Source organism: Saccopteryx bilineata, chromosome 5 (genome assembly GCF_036850765.1).
Source record: "Saccopteryx bilineata isolate mSacBil1 chromosome 5, mSacBil1_pri_phased_curated, whole genome shotgun sequence".
Classification (NCBI taxonomy): domain Eukaryota; kingdom Metazoa; phylum Chordata; class Mammalia; order Chiroptera; family Emballonuridae; genus Saccopteryx; species Saccopteryx bilineata.
This window is the reverse complement of record NC_089494.1, coordinates 5,565,115-5,581,349: the sequence shown is the minus strand read 5'-3', so window position 1 is coordinate 5,581,349 and position 16,235 is coordinate 5,565,115. Positions and strand designations below refer to the sequence as shown.

Here is a 16,235-nt window from a genome sequence, read left to right as displayed (position 1 = left end):
GAGTAATGTAATCGAATGTGCATATACAAGATAGATATACAGGGTTTTATTTCAAGTGTGGGATTTTGAAAACAGCAGTGAGTTGAAGACCTCCATAAGCAACAGGTGTTCCCTACTCAGAAGCTTTGGGCCAGATGCTCAGAAATCCCAATTTAATCTTTCATCTGCGACTCCTTAGAAGGTCAGGTGGTGAATGTTCAGGATTTGAGGAATTACTGTGTTTTATTTTTAAAAGTTATTTTGCTTTTGTGTCTGTTAGCACTTTTGAGGTGAATAAGGGGCAGAGGAGAGTGGGGAGCTGTTTCCTGAGAGTGCACCAGGAGGGCAGTCTGGCGGAGGGGGACAGGGCTGGGCTTTGGGGACAGGGAAGTCTGGGCGGGAGTCACCACTCCTTAGCGATTTCTTCTTTGGATTTTTTATAATATAACGTTGTGCTGTTTTGGGATAAATTAATTGAATGGTAGCTTTTATTGTTATTACTAGGTACTCAGCCAGGGATGGGAAAATGATTTCACATTCAATGCCAACATCAGGGTGACAGTGGTCTGAGGGTGGACTGTGAGTACAGTGGCAGGCTGGATGGGAAAGAGCGTTGGTGTCTGTTAGTGACATTCATACTGGGTATGGGAGTCAACCTGTCCCCATGGTGGATACATTCCATATAGTAATTCAGAATCACAAGACAACCCTGTGAAGTAGGTATTTTTACCCCTGGAGTGAAACAGCAGCAACAAAGACTTCAATGTCTCCCTGGTGCAGTTTGTAGGGCCCATTCTCTGTCAACATGTTAAACTTGAAATAAACATATGAGGTTTAAACCAAGTATTCCAATCACTTGGGAATTAAGAAATACAACTCTCTTGTTAAGTAACTCTTGGATCAAACATAAACTTTCAAAAAATACAATTGCAGATCACTTAGCACTGAAAATGAAAACATTGTCTGTTAAGACTAATGATATAGCGCCAAAGCTGCACTCAGAGTGAAAGGCATCGTCATGTATCTTTATTAGTAAAAACATAAACAAAATAATGATAATAATGTCTAACATTTATTTAATAACATGATGTATTAGATTCCATTCTAAATATTTTACACACACTAACTCATTTAATCTTCCCAATAGTTCTAGGAGTTAAGTACTACTCATTATGATGAAGAAACAGTCATAGAGAAAGCAGGAAACCTTAACTCATACGGTTAGTAAGTGGCAGAGCCATGGTTCATGGTCTTTTAACCACAACAATATTCAAATTAATAGTCTTGAAAAATAATAGCACCAACAAACTTAAGAAGAGCAGGAGAAAAAAACTAACATTCAATTAGAAATAAATTAGAAAAAGTGAGATAGAATAAAAATATTTTTTATTCTCTGAAATAATTTTTAATAAAAGGAATAAATAGAACCAGTAAACCAAATATAATAGTAAATATTAAGAAATATTGTGTGGATGCTACATACACATATATGTCAATAAATTTGAAAACACCCTGAGAATTTATATATTTTTTCTACAAAACTAAAGTTTTCTAAAGCTGATTCATGAAGAAGTAGAAAATCTGACTAGATAAATTATCAATGAATGAGTTTAAAGAGAAATAAAAAGTTATCTCCAACATTGCTCTGGGTCAGGTGGTTTCCCCCAGCAATTAAAAAGAAGATATTAATTGCTAATTAAAAAAAACCCCAAATGTTTGTAGTCTCCAACACATACAGAAACATGAGATCTTTAAATCAAACTATGCCATTTGAACTTTACTTTTCATTCTGCCTTTGTTCTGATTGTATCTCTGTTGTTAATAAAGTCAGTAACCTTCCTCTCCCCATTGAGTTTTCGGCGTGTATTCTTGGAGTTCAGATTGAAACACCTTTTTAATGCAACCCTAATACTTTAAAAACTAAGCACCTTTGAATGGGAAAGGAGTGTCAACAATTGTTTTCGTTATGTTCCCACAACAGTAGTTCATTCTCTGGTATTAAGTGTTAGGACAAAGTATCTATTTAATTGCTTTTTTTTGTGATTCTGGAACTATGCGTGTCTCAAGGGCAAAGACTCCATCATATTCATTTTCTCCTCCCTAGACCCTGACACAGGTCTTGGCATATGATGGGTTACAAACTAATGTGTCTGTGTGCATATCCATGTCCACTTCTACCTGTATCCAGACACATACACAAATATATGTGTGTGTATATGGATGCATGTGTGTGTGTGTCTGGAGATATATATATATATATATATATATATATATATATATATGCACATGTGTGCTACCCTTTCCAAAATGCTATCAGTTTTAATGAATTTATTCAAAAGAGCACAGGGGATGAAACAAGAACTGGATTGGGAATCTGATCCTTACACAGTCAGGGTCACTTATGTGACAATAGGCAAGTGATCCACCCATTCTGAACCTTTATTTCTTCATTCTAAAACAAAGCCCTATTCAGACTCCTCTCTAAGGAGTTCTGAACAAAGGAATCTGGGAGAATGCATTAATAGAGTGGAACCCAAAAGGTTAGTCTTTGTAGGCACATATACAAATGTCACCATGCACCTTGGCCAACAAAGAGAACCTCAAAGACGAGTTTCTGTGTGCTTTTCAGGGTTCCTTTTCGGCTCAGTACATTATGGACGACTTCAAGAGGGACCCTCTGTACATCCTGGACAACAATCACACCCACCTGCTGCTGGTGGACAACGGCTGCCACGGGCACCCCTCCGTGGAGGCGAAGCTCCGGAACCAGCTGGAGAAGTACATCTCCGAGCGCAGTATCCAAGGTCAGGGCTTCGGGAGCGGGGCGCTGGGCAGACATGAGAACAAGAGCAATAGCCTCCAGTCACTGAGTGCAGCATGCGACCCACCCGATTGGGCGTCCTGTTGCCGAAGAAGAGCTGTTATTTCTCTTCTTTCTCCAACTTCCTCAGAGTGCTTTTCCAGGGTCACTGAGACAGGTACCCTTTGACATGCTGTAGTGTTGACAAGTGCCTACTTGTCCCCCTCTGGTGTGTCAGAATACAAAGCATTGTCTCTTCCGCCAGATGATGCTTCAGAGCAAAAAAACCCCCACAATGGCAGATACGAGCTTACGAAGCAATGCAATTAGCTAGTGTAGAAGTTATAAAAACCAACCCACTAGGTTTAACAGTTAAAACGGCTTACTTCTTTGAAGCTAGGCTACTTCTATAGAATAGAACCACCTAATAAGGGGAGAATGCAACAACTGGGTGAGAGCCTGTATTTGCCATGGAAAGTGACGCCCACTCTCTTCCGGTTGATTGAGAGGTGTCCTGCTGTGGAACCAGATTGCTCCTGATGTAGCGATCAACTCTGTCACAGGGGCCTGTTTGAGATGGTCTCCATCTGTCACCTTCATCAGTGGGACAGACAAGAAAGGAAGACATTTCTATATGCGATACTCTCCCTGGAGAGAATACATAATTAGGCAAATTTTTCACTTGCTCAGGAAAGCATAGGATTAGGCAAATGAGTGAATGTATTTATTGTAAGGATAATCTTGAACCTGGTCTAATATATATTAGTGAAAGTAAAGCATTTACAGACTTTTTAGCATTTTACATACCAGTAACAAATTGTAGCATGACCTGTGTCATGCTGTTAGTCGTTTGGGACACAAAGACAAATCTGCCGTGATGAAGGGGTCACAATAGTGAAGTCTGTGAGACCTGTAGCTGTCACCCCACACCTGGGGCTCACAGGGCAGAAGCTCCGGGTCCAGCTCTTCTTTGAAGTCAGTGAGTTGTTTTTTTTTTTAAATAAAGAACAGGTGTAGTTTATTTGGTTAAAAAATATTTTTATATGTATACTATTATTTTCAAATGTGGGATTGTGACCAAAATGTGGATGACCATTAAGAATTTATCAAATAGATTATTCTATGTTGAGTGAGCATTTCTAATGAGTCCAAAAATAAGTTTTGTGTTTTCCAGATTCCAACTATGGTGGCAAGATCCCCATTGTGTGCTTTGCCCAGGGCGGCGGAAGAGAGACTTTGAAAGTGAGTCCTGGTTTGGTGTTCTAGAGAATTCGTTCACAAGCTCACTCATGACATTTGCATTTTCAGGGTTTTAGGGTTCACCTGATCTAACCTGACTAGTTAGTTTTTGCTACAGCAAGTAGGTAGTATAGCCCCCAGCATACAGTGTTTCCCTCACAGGCTTGGGGTTTTTTCCTCAGCTAAGGTTGAGGAAGAGAATTTAAAGTGATACAGGTAAGCTGGGTACGCATTGTTGGCTTTGCCCATCCACCTGCCGAAGGGAAAGGTTGACGTGAACTCATGAGACTTAAGGGTCATAACTAGCATGTATCTGCATGCCACCCCATCTGCATGAGATGAGCTGTGATCAGACACACATAGATTGCCCCCAAATCGCTGTTCCCAGACCGCCTAGAGCCCATCCACGTGCCTTCTGGGCACCCAAGGACTGAGCATTCCACATGAAGGAATCGGAAACCCCAAGTGATCCTGAGATCATAGAAAGCTTCTTGAATGGTTACTCTCCTGCAGTGTTGAGCAACTGAGCAAGAATTCTGCTTCCCACTCCTTCCCCTCAGACTTGATATTACTGAGCTTGTCTTGCCTACAGCCGGGCTGCTGTTTGACTTCTCGGAAAACATGGGTGTGATGGCGTGTTAGTCAGTATTTGAAGGCACAAGCATCATTCTCATGATCTCATCTTTCTAGAAACAGCACATCATAGGAAAGTAATTTTAACTCTCTCTTTTAGTTTGTTTCCATGTTGACTTGCACATCCCTCCATCTCCCCTAACCTGCTGTAACTCTAAGACGGGGTCAGATTACAAATGTCTGAGGTCCTGACCTTTACCCAGAATACACTCCTAGAGTTACAAGTGATTTCTGGCAAAGTGATTTGCATTCTTATAAGCTAGCACTCCTCTTTGTTTACCCTTTTACAGAACAGTGGTTTCATTCATTCATTCATTTATCCATTCATTCATTCATCCACAACAACACCTGCTATGGGACTTACTATGAGACTGTTGTTAAATAAAAGTCTTTAAGAGTGAAATTAAAATAGAGATAGTTTTAAACACAAAACTGTTAGTTGCTTGAAGAAGCGGCGGCCACATAAGAGAGGAAGAGAAGTGGAGAGGAAGTCATTGAACGATGGTTGCACCTATTATCTCTCTTTCAAATTTTATTTTATTTTATTTTTATTTTTTGGTATTTTTCTGAAGTTAGAAGTGGGGAAGCAGTCAGACAGACTCCCACATGTGCCCGACTGGGATCCACCCGGCATGCCCACCAGGGGGCGATGCTCTGCCCATCTGGGGCATTGCTCCATTGCGGCCGGAGCCATTCTAGTGCCTGAGGCAGAGGCCATGGAGCCATCCTCAGCGCCTGGGCCAACTTTGCTCCAATGGAGCCTTGGCTGTGGGAGGGGAAGAGAGAGACAGAGAGGAAGGAGAGGTGGAAGGGTGGAGAAGCAGATGGGTGCTTCTCCTGTGTGCCCTGACCGGAAATCGAACCCGGGACTTCCACACAGCAGGCTGACGCTCTACAGCTGAGACAAATGGCCAGGGTCTCTCTCAATTTTTTGATTGAGAATTCAGATTCCCAGATAGCTGCTGCAGGGTCAGGGTGCTGCCTTGCTACAGCCTTTTCCAGAACTGTCTGCTCCCCCAAGTCATAGCCTAAGGCACAGAGCACAGGAGAGAGTGTGGGGAGGCAAGGGGGGAAGAAGGGAGGATGTCCGCTGAGACTCTGTCCAGCTCTGTGTCCCCCCTCTTTCAGCATCTTCTTTATCATCCCCTTTCCTGCCCTCACACAACCCTGACACCCACCACCCACCGCTAGCGCAAGCAGTGAGGGGACGGGGCTGTGACTCACCCACCGCGAGCGCAGGTAGTGAGGGTACGGGGCTGTGACTCACCCACCACCCACCGCTAGCGCAGGCAGTGAGGGGACGGGGCTGTGACTCACCCACCGCGAGCGCAGGTAGTGAGGGGACGGGGCTGTGACTCACCCACCGCGAGCGCAGGTAGTGAGGGGACGGGGCTGTGACTCACCCACCGCGAGCGCAGGTAGTGAGGGGACGGGGCTGTGACTCACCCACCGCGAGCGCAGGTAGTGAGGGGACGGGGCTGTGACTCACCCACCGCGAGCGCAGGTAGTGAGGGTACGGGGCTGTGACTCACCCACCACCCACCGCTAGCGCAGGCAGTGAGGGGACGGGGCTGTGACTCACCCACCGCGAGCGCAGGTAGTGAGGGGACGGGGCTGTGACTCACCCACCACCCACCGCTAGCGCAGGTAGTGAGGGGACAGGGCTGTGACTCACCCACCGCTAGCGCAGGTAGTGAGGAGACGGGGCTGTGACTCACCCACCACCCACCGCTAGCGCAGGTAGTGAGGGGACAGGGCTGTGACTCACCCACCGCTAGCGCAGGTAGTGAGGGGACGGGGCTGTGACTCACCCACTGCTAGTGCAGGCAGTGAGGGGACGGGGCTGTGACTCACCCACCGCTAGCGCAGGTAGTGAGGGGACAGAGCTGTGACTCACCCACCACCCACCGCTAGTGCAGGCAGTGAGGGGACGGGGCTGTGACTCACCCACCACCCACCGCTAGCGCAGGTAGTGAGGGGACGGGGCTGTGACTCACCCACCGCTAGCGCAGGTAGTGAGGGGACGGGGCTGTGACTCACCCACTGCTAGTGCAGGCAGTGAGGGGACGGGGCTGTGACTCACCCACCGCTAGCGCAGGTAGTGAGGGGACAGGGCTGTGACTCACCCACCACCCACCGCTAGCGCAGGTAGTGAGGGGACGGGGCTGTGACTCACCCACTGCTAGTGCAGGTAGTGAGGGGACGGGGCTGTGACTCACCCACTGCTAGTGCAGGTAGTGAGGGGACGGGGCTGTGACTCAACCACTGCTAGCGCAGGTAGTGAGGGGACGGGGCTGTGACTCACCCACTGCTAGTGCAGGTAGTGAGGGGACGGGGCTGTGACTCACCCACTGCTAGTGCAGGTAGTGAGGGGACGGGGCTGTGACTCACCCACCACCCACCGCGAGCGCAGGCAGTGAGGGGACAGGGCTGTGACTCACCCACTGCTAGTGCAGGTAGTGAGGGGACGGGGCTGTGACTCACCCACCACCCACCGCTAGCGCAGGCAGTGAGGGGACAGGGCTGTGACTCACCCACTGCTAGTGCAGGTAGTGAGGGGACGGGGCTGTGACTCACCCACTGCTAGTGCAGGTAGTGAGGGGACGGGGCTGTGACTCACCCACCACCCACCGCTAGCGCAGGCAGTGAGGGGACGGGGCTGTGACTCACCCACCGCTAGTGCAGGTAGTGAGGGGACGGGGCTGTGACTCACCCACCGCTAGTGCAGGTAGTGAGGGGACGGGGCTGTGACTCACCCACTGCTAGCGCAGGTAGTGAGGGGACGGGGCTGTGACTCACCCACCACCCACCGCGAGCGCAGGCAGTGAGGGGACGGGGCGTCCCAGCCAGGGCTGTGAGTCAGCCCTCTACTCGCTCTGACGAAGGGACCACTCACTGGATGGGCAACGTCTTCTCTAGGGGAAGTGTCCAGTCTGGGCTGGAGGAGGGGCCTCACAGTGTCTCTGTACCTGTAGGCGTAGCACCTGGCCTGGCCATTAAAATTCTTACACCTGATTCTCCTCTGCTGGCCGCTGTGGTTGGTCTTCGTACAGGACATATAAGCAAGTTGTTTACCCAGGGAGCAAATATACATATTTTTCTCTTGTAATTAAAAGAGCAAGGGAAATTATTTGAAGAGGGAAATATGAGTCAACATAATGGAAACTATGTGGCTACTGTCTTGAAGGTGTTTTCAGACCTCCTGAGTATGAATATTATTAACGTTCATCAGAGGAGCTGCCTGTGATATGCTGAATGCTGTCTTAAGAGCTGTCACTCAAATCTATGGCGTCAGGATTTGGAGTGATCGATTTTGTCCATAGGGATGCTTTCAAGCACATATTGATGGAGAACGTCAGTTAGTCACGTGTGTCCGTGCTGTGGAATTTGGTACCAGCACAGGATGTAACGTCCCCGGCTTACGCTTCTCGTTCATAAAGCAGTGGCAGACGTTGGGTTTGCTTCTGACTGAACGTGGGACTCCGAAGGGAAACGTGCAGGAACGCTGTGTTTGGTCGATCGCCCTGGTTTAGAACCTGGGGGTCCCGAGCTGGGTGCTGGTGACCCATCCGGCCGGCTCTGCCTCCTCTCTCCCAGGCCATCAACACCTCCATCAAAAGCAAAATCCCCTGCGTGGTGGTGGAGGGCTCGGGACAGATGGCTGATGTGGTCGCCAGCCTGGTGGAGCTGGAGGACACCCTGACCTCCTCTGTCGTCAAGGAGAAGCTGGTGCGCTTCCTACCCCGCACGGTGTCCCGGCTGCCGGAGGAGGAGACTGAGAACTGGATCAAGTGGGTGAGTTGTGGGGGGAGGCTTCAGAGGACGACGAGAAGAAGGGCAGCCAAGTTCACGGGCAGGGAGAGCCTGCCCCCTCTAGCAGCTGTGGGTGTTTTGTCCTCTCTCGGTGACTTTGCCGCTGTGCCCTGGCCCGAACCAGTTTCTGGTGGAAACAGAGACTCATGCCATGCTGGTAGTTGTTTGGGACACAGAAACACATACAAGTTAAATGAGTCGCCAAGCCCCTGTACCTCATACGGGACAGCACACGGGGTTTACATGCAAGTCTGTCTGTGTGCAAAGCTGGCCACCCTGCCTGTATGCCGTGATGTCAGCGAGGGTTGAGCCACGTTTTGTATGTATCAGTGGCGGGGAGGAAATAAACCTCTGGGAAGGGTGTTTGAGAAATGCAGAGTGTGAATGGAGGCCGTGTGGGTGGGAGAAGCGGTTACTACAGAGTGGTTGCCTCTCTGAACAAACTGGTCTGTGATTCAGTTCAGAGCCTCTCACCTTTCCCATTAGATCATGCAAGATATGTGTCCTTACCAGAATATCTACTATGCGTCTCGTTGCTAAGCCTATGAGAGTATTTTAACACAGTGCTATGCTTTTCTCCCTTTTTCTCTCTGTTTTACGACTGTGGCTGACTTGAAGTGACTCTCGTTCTCGTTGACTGCTTACTTAGTTCATTAGACAGCTCACACGCATATCAGCAGGGGGAGTTCGCAGCAGCTTATTCAAAGGTGGCTTTCGATATCTGGGTTATTTTGAGGAGCCCGTGTCTGCCTTTGGACATTTTCCTGTTAAGGAAATAACAGGCTGTAGACAGCAACTGGAGTTCTTTTAATCGTAGGGCGCAGTTCATCACGGGAGTTGAAGGTTGGACCAGCTGTAAATAATGAAAAGAGTTCTTGAGTTAGATTGTCATTTCAACAGTGTTTCATCGTGGAAGAGGCTAAAAAGATCAAATTTAGCACACAAACATCTTGCAGTGGTGCCGGTTATCTTGTTCGTGGTAGCTTTGTAAATAATGGGAAGAACCAACCAGCACTCTAGGCTGGCAGGTGCTTGCAGCAAACCAACATCCAGTGGGATCTCACTGGTCTTATGGAACTTCAGTGACTGGGCAGGTGCCGTAGTAGTCCTGACGAGGTGTAGGGGACCAGGAGACAGGTCCCTTCCAAGATAAGCCTCATGATCTGAAGCTCAGAACTGGAAAGTTCAGATGCGTCTTCTTCTCGTAGCTGAGTCAGTGCAGGTGCTGGGTGACATCCTGCCTGAGTGCGTGTCTGACGTTCCCACGTGTGGCATTGCATTTTGCACATTTTACTAAAATAAGAGGAAGCTGGTGACTGTATATGAAGTTCATGCTGGGATTTTCTTGTATCTTGTCCGAGTCCAGTGTAGAGACAGACACAGGAATCAGATGAATAGAGATCAACGTTTTTTATCAGCTTCACTGATGATAAAGGCAAACTTGAATGACGTGGCTTAGGGGTGCAGCCTCCTCCTGCTGAGTCCCAGAATGGGAGAGATGAGCCCACCCAGACAGAGGCAGCCCGGGACAAGTGCCGCCCCCCGCCGGACGAGGCCTGTGGTTGACCGCAGACCAGGGCACGAGCTCTCTGCAAGGAGCAGGTTCCAGTAGAGAAGCAGGGAAGGGCAGGCTGGTCACGGCTGAGCCGCCAATCGGATATGTCACGTCCCTCACCCTGAGTAGGAAGCACAGGGGTGGAGAATGTCTAGGGGCCTCATTCAGATGGAGCTGCCTCTGCATGGACATGTGCGGTGAGGAAAAGGGTCCTCCCGTCCCCAAAGGGGTTGTAGATTTTCAGTTCCCCACATCTTCAGACCTAAACAGTGTGAGTCATTCCAAACCTATCTGCGTAACAATTTCAAAGTGTAAGACTTTGAAATATCAGTGTAAGACTGTGTGTATTGAGCGCCATAGTCACGGTCATTTCCTGTGGTGGGTGGAAGAAATTCAGTGGTCAGTGCAAGGATACCCACAGAAGGGGGAACAGATAACTCTTAACTTACCCACTGGAGATGGCCCTGGGTCCACATCAGTGACTTTCCTCTTATTTGTCAAGCACGTTGGCTTGTGGAGTCCAGACCAGGTGTGTCCCAAGGGCCATGCCACCTGATGGGTCTCCACACCCTTTATGAAGGACTGATTTTAAAGCAGAAATCAGGGAACTGATTTGAAACAGGCTGAAGCTCAGACACATTTCACCTGCAATTATGTTGTCCTTCCTGGGATTCGTATCTAATTCATAGTCACATCTAATATGCTAAATGTATCATCACTGTAATCCTGTCAGTCAGAAAACATACATCAGTAATAAAAGCCTGGAATTTTAATAACGTTGTCATGTGGGCTTTTGCAATCAGAACAGATTTCCCAGAAGACTGTGCTCAAGAATAGAATTATTAATTAACAAATGTATACACTCAGTCAGATATTAATTGAGAAACTTCCTGATTGATTGTGGGCGACCTCAGTGATGACATGCACAACCAACCCCAAAACCCGAACTCACGGTTTCTCCACCTCGCCAAGAGACCCAGAATTTCCCGGCCACTGTGCCCTCCACTCCGACCAGCTCTCAGAGATATTCTGCTACATCTCCCCCTCACTTCTCCAGACCCGGCCCTTCATAGCCTCCCCAACAACCAGCCAACCTAGTTATCAGTCATTCATTCACTCCAGACCCTTTCATTTATTTAATTGACATTTATTGAGCACATACTATCCGATGGGCTCTGGAACAGACACTTCAGAGAGAAAGTATGTGCAACGGAAAGAGTCCTTGTTCTCATAGAGAAAGCAGAAATTGCAAAGTTCATGTCGAGTGATTACCATAGCACGCATTGTATAATTTCAAATGAAATGGGTGTTCTGAAGAACGGCAGCACGGATTCAGAAGGGCGTGAGCCAAGAGAGCGTGGCCTGGCGTGGAAAACCCTTAAAAAGGGGACAGCTTCTCAGAGAAAGTGATGTGGGAGCCGTGATCTGAAAGCTGGGTAGAGTGAGCAGGGTGAGGGCCCAGATTCTGCTGGTGAGAACAGCATGTGCAAAGGTCCTGAGGTGCAAGGTGAGCACAGCCTACCCGAGGAACCACAAGATGGCAGTGAGGGTAGACATTGTGAGTGGAAGCTGGAGAGCTTATTAGGGGCCATGGCAGGGAGCTCCTTGAGCACTGTTTTGAGGTTTGGATCTTGTTCAAGTGTAACGGGAAGTCATGGAAAGGTTTGACACAGGGTGAGAATGTGATCAGAGCGGTGTTCAGGAAAGCTCACACTGGCTGCAGAGGGGGAACGGGATTGGACGAGGTGAGAGTATGTGGGGGAAGGGAGATGGGCTCCCCTGAGGCTATCTCTGGGTCCCCTCCATTCGCTCTGTGTCCATATCCCCTCCTCTCTTCTTCTTTTTCATTTCAAAGAAAAAGAAGACGGAACCACCCTGGGCTGCCCGATCTCACCGTGCCCCAGAATTTTGGGGCATTCTAGTTGGACCCCTTCCCTTCTGCCTGAACGAAGGCTTTGCCTTCATGCCGTCACCCCTCCCGCTCTTGCTATCAAACTGCCCGCGGCGTGTTGTTTCCCTGCAGCTCTGGTTTATGCCCTCGTCACCCTGGGGGCCACGTCTTCTGAACTAAAGCCTCTGGTGCCTGGAAACCACAGTCTTAAAGGTCACCCCCGGAGTCCACATCCAGGGACCCCTCTCCGTGCAGCTCCTTCACCCTTCCAGCCCGGCCCGAGGCTTCCCTCTTCTGCCCAGCCGGCACCCTGGGATTCCAGATCCTCATTCCCAAACGTCGCCGGGAAAACCCACCACCGCCTCAGAGTCAGTGTAACCGAATCCAGACTCGCTTCCTCTTCAGGAAGGAGCATCCTCACCAAGCTCCACCACGCAAGCCAACGCCCGAAACCTCGGAATTGGGGGGCTCTGCCTGTCCCCCCAGCTCTTTAATTTTAAAAACTCCTTTGCAGTTAAACATTACAGAACAATCACAAAGGATGATTTGGCAAATCTCGTCACTCTTTATCTAATCACTGAGTCCTCTCAGCTCTTGTTCATGTGGAACTTTCCTTTCTGATCATTTAAGGCCTTATGGCCACGTAGACCATTTCTGTGATTCCCTGTTGCCTTTTCCTCGTGTGTTCTCTCATTCAACAATGGAGAACCATGTGCCAGCCTTGGTCACACACATGTACACGCACATGCATGCACATGTGCACACACACTCACTCCACTGGTGTGCCCTTGTACAACCTTGATTCTCACTGTGGCCAAGGACTTCTTATTCCAATTTAGAAATTAGACTTGGCCCTGGCTGGTTGGCTCAGTGGTAGAGCGTCGGCCCAGCATGTGGCTATCCCAGGTTTGATTCCCACTCAGGGCACACAGGAGAAGCACCCATCTGATTCTCCACCCCTTCCTCTTCTCTCTTTCTCTCTCTTTCTTCATTTCCCACTGCCATGGCTTGATTGGTTTGAGAGAGTTGGCCCCGGGCACTGAGGATGGTTCGCTGGCCTCTGCCTTAGGTGCTAAAAAAAAAAAAATGGCTCAGATGCTGAGTAATGGAGCAGGGGCCCCAGATGGGCAGAGCATCGCCCCATAGGGGGCTTGCCTAGTGGATCCCAATCAGGGTGCAAGCAGGAGTCTGTCTCTCTGCATCCACTCCTCTCTCTAAAAAAAGAAAAGAAATTAGACTCAATGGGTGTAGCAGCTGCAGGTGCGGGGAGGAGGTCTGGAACACCCCTGTAGATGGGATTTTTCTTTAAAGTAGAATAAAAGATTTCTCACCAGAAGAGCAAACTTTGTACTTCCACCGTCTAAAGCCAGTTGGCTGACGACTCTTCTCTTTACCTGTTGCCAGCTCAAAGAAATTCTCGAGAGTGCTCACCTGTTAACAGTTATCAAAATGGAGGAAGCTGGGGACGAGATTGTGAGCAACGCTATTTCCTATGCTTTGTACAAAGGTGAGTAAAAATAGCCGTTTTGGAAGTTCCAGCTTTGAGTTGTGTTCCGTGACATGTATTTATTTTCTTAAGCGGTGTTATCTTTATTATATGTGGCTTAAGTGTCTGTTTGTCGCCGATAGCTTATTGGTTGCTTGCATAACTGTACTAGCCAATGGGGTGAAGTTGCCACGGCTGAACGCAAATTAAGCGGGTCAGGGGGAAGGTGAACATTTGTTTGCATTGGCAATCATCTGTTTTACATAAAAACTACGTCTTAACGTAATTTCTTTTAAGAATGCCTCCTAGAAAATACAGCACTGAAGAGGAGAGAAAAGGAGCTAAAGCTGCACAAAAACGGCTTTCTCGACAAAAAGAAATCACTGAGCAGAGAAAGACAAGGCTTGCTTCAGTCGCAGAGCAAATGCGTCTTTCTCGGCAAAATGAGACTGATGAGCATAGATAGAGAAACAAGGCTTGCCTCACACCTTTATTTTTTGAGCTAGTGGTGGCTCTTAAGAAATATACCGCCAGTGGTTTCCTTCATTGCACTCTACTTTAAGCAATTAAGCAAGTAGAAGGGGGAAACCCCGTGGGGCACTAAGCAAAGGGGCGTCCTCGCCGCCTGCCCTGGGTAATTCAGTTTGAATTAGCAGACACCTTTGCACAAATCATTTTAATTACAATTTATAATATCTAGAACAGCGGTCATTTCGTATGACCGCCGGGCTTTCTAGTTGAAATATAATCCTACGCTTACCTTTAGTTATTGTAGATTAGGAGCTAGGATAGTTACTGTCGACCTGCTGAGTTAAATCTTCTTGGTCACATATGGTATTTTATTTTGAGATTACATTTAACGGGCTGACGTGGATCAAGAAGAGGACACAGGTTTCAGGCGAACATCTCTGTAGCATTCAGACTGTTGATTGCCTTGTGTGCCCATCACCCAAAGTGAAAGCATTTTCCGTCACCTTATATTTGCCTCTTTTCACTCCTCTTTACTCTCCCTCCCTTCTCTGGGTAACCATTTCGCTTTTATTTATGTCTGTGAGCCTCAGTTTACATATTTTTAATAGAACAAAACTTTTTATGTCATTAAAATGCTGGTCAGATCTGATCGCAGCACTCTTCAAAGACCTGTCTTTAACAGTAGCTTAATTTTTTTTTCTTCTGTGTCTCAGACTCCTCTGAGAATGTGATATAGCTACGGGCATGTGTCCTAGGGTCCCATATAAACTGCTCACAAAAATTAGGGGCTCAGGGAATGTGCAAATACTCTAGTACTTTCAGCCTTTTTGTATTGTGCATTTTCACCAATGAAATAAAAGTCTGTTTTGCCTCCCACTTGCATAATCAAACAACTTTCTTTGACTTGTCGTTTGCTTTTCTGATGTTCTTGTTTAATAAAAAAAACCCAAGTGCTTCTTTTTTTATTACTTCATATTCATTTTGAAATATCTCCTAAGTTTTGTGAGCAGTACGGTATATATGCACACACACTTCATGCACACACTTCACTGACACACATGTCAGTGACTCCATCAGTTTCAGGGTTTACGAGTCTCCTAGAGCTTGGGAGTGAAGCTCAACTTAAAAAAATCTCACCTGTGGGCCCTGGCCGGTTGGCTCAGTGGTAGAGCATCGGCCTGGCGTGCAGGAGTCCTGGGTTTGATTCCTGCCAGGGCACACAGGAGAAGTGCCCATCTGCTTCTCCACCCCTCCCCCTCTCCTTCCTCTCTGTTTCTCTCTTCCCCTCCTGCAGCCGAGGCTCCATTGGAGCAAAGATGGCCCGGGTGCTGGGGATGGCTCCTTGGCCTCTGCCCCAGGCACTAGAGTGGCTCTGGTCGCAACAGAACGATGCCCCGGAGGGGCAGAGCATCATCCCCTGGTGGGCAGAGCGTCGCCCCCCTGGTGGGTGTGCCGGGTGGATCCCGGTCGGGTGCATGTGGGAGTCTGTCTGACTCTCTCCCCGTTTCCAGCTTCAGAAAAATACAAAAAAAAAAAAAAAAGAAAAGAAAAGAAAAAAAAATCTCACCTGTGATCTCTGTCATCCTAGAATTTCATCGAGGTGGATGTCACCCAAAGTACATAAAACCTTGGCAATGGCTGTCTAGAGTTGAGCCGCCTGGTTTATAGGTGTAAGGTACACAGAGCAGGGCGAGGCTCGTAGGAAGTGCGGTGTAAACATTCGCTATTTAGTAGAATCATCCTTGTTGTGCTTGACAGAAATTTGGTTGTAAGACCATTTATCGCAACGGGATTACATCAGTAGAGGAACACAGATCGTACTGTATTAGCTCTGGAGGAGACAAGTAGAACATTGTTGGAATCACGCTTATTATTTCATCGATTTAGATGCGAGTGTAAGTCAGACGTACTCGCTGAAATATAGTATTTATGAAATCTGTGTCTATGGAAAAAATATTAATATACCATAGTTACATGGTTAGGATATGAAGTGGGAAGATATTATTATTACTATTATTATTATTTTTTTGTATTTTTCTGAAGTTGGAAACGGGGAGGCAGTCAGACAGACTCCCGCATACGCCTGACCAGGATCCACCCGGCATGCCCACCAGGGGGCGATGCTCTGCCCATCTGGGGCGTCACTCTGCTGCAATCAGAGCCATTCTAGCGCCTGAGGCAGAGGCCACAGAGCCATCCTCAGCTCCCGGGCCATCTTTGCTCCAATGGAGCCTTGGCTGCGGGAGGGGAAGAGAGAGACAGAGAGGAAAGAGAGGGGGAGGGGTGGAGAAGCAGATGGGCGCTTCTCCTGTGTGCCCTGGCCGGGAATCAAACCCGGGACTCCTGCACGCCAGGCTGACGCTCTACC

The 16,235-nt window shown here is 48.0% G+C and overlaps 1 protein-coding gene across 1 annotated transcript in view; it reads left to right on the top strand.

Moving 5' to 3' along the window:
- TRPM8 (transient receptor potential cation channel subfamily M member 8) overlaps positions 1-16,235 on the top strand; it is a 71,840-nt gene that overhangs the window by 13,058 nt on the left and 42,547 nt on the right. The window contains exons 6-9 of the mRNA XM_066280064.1: positions 2,609-2,783; positions 3,954-4,021; positions 8,249-8,446; positions 13,315-13,417. Coding sequence (XP_066136161.1) covers positions 2,609-2,783; positions 3,954-4,021; positions 8,249-8,446; positions 13,315-13,417 — 544 coding nt within the window. The remainder of the gene's footprint in view (positions 1-2,608; positions 2,784-3,953; positions 4,022-8,248; positions 8,447-13,314; positions 13,418-16,235) is intronic.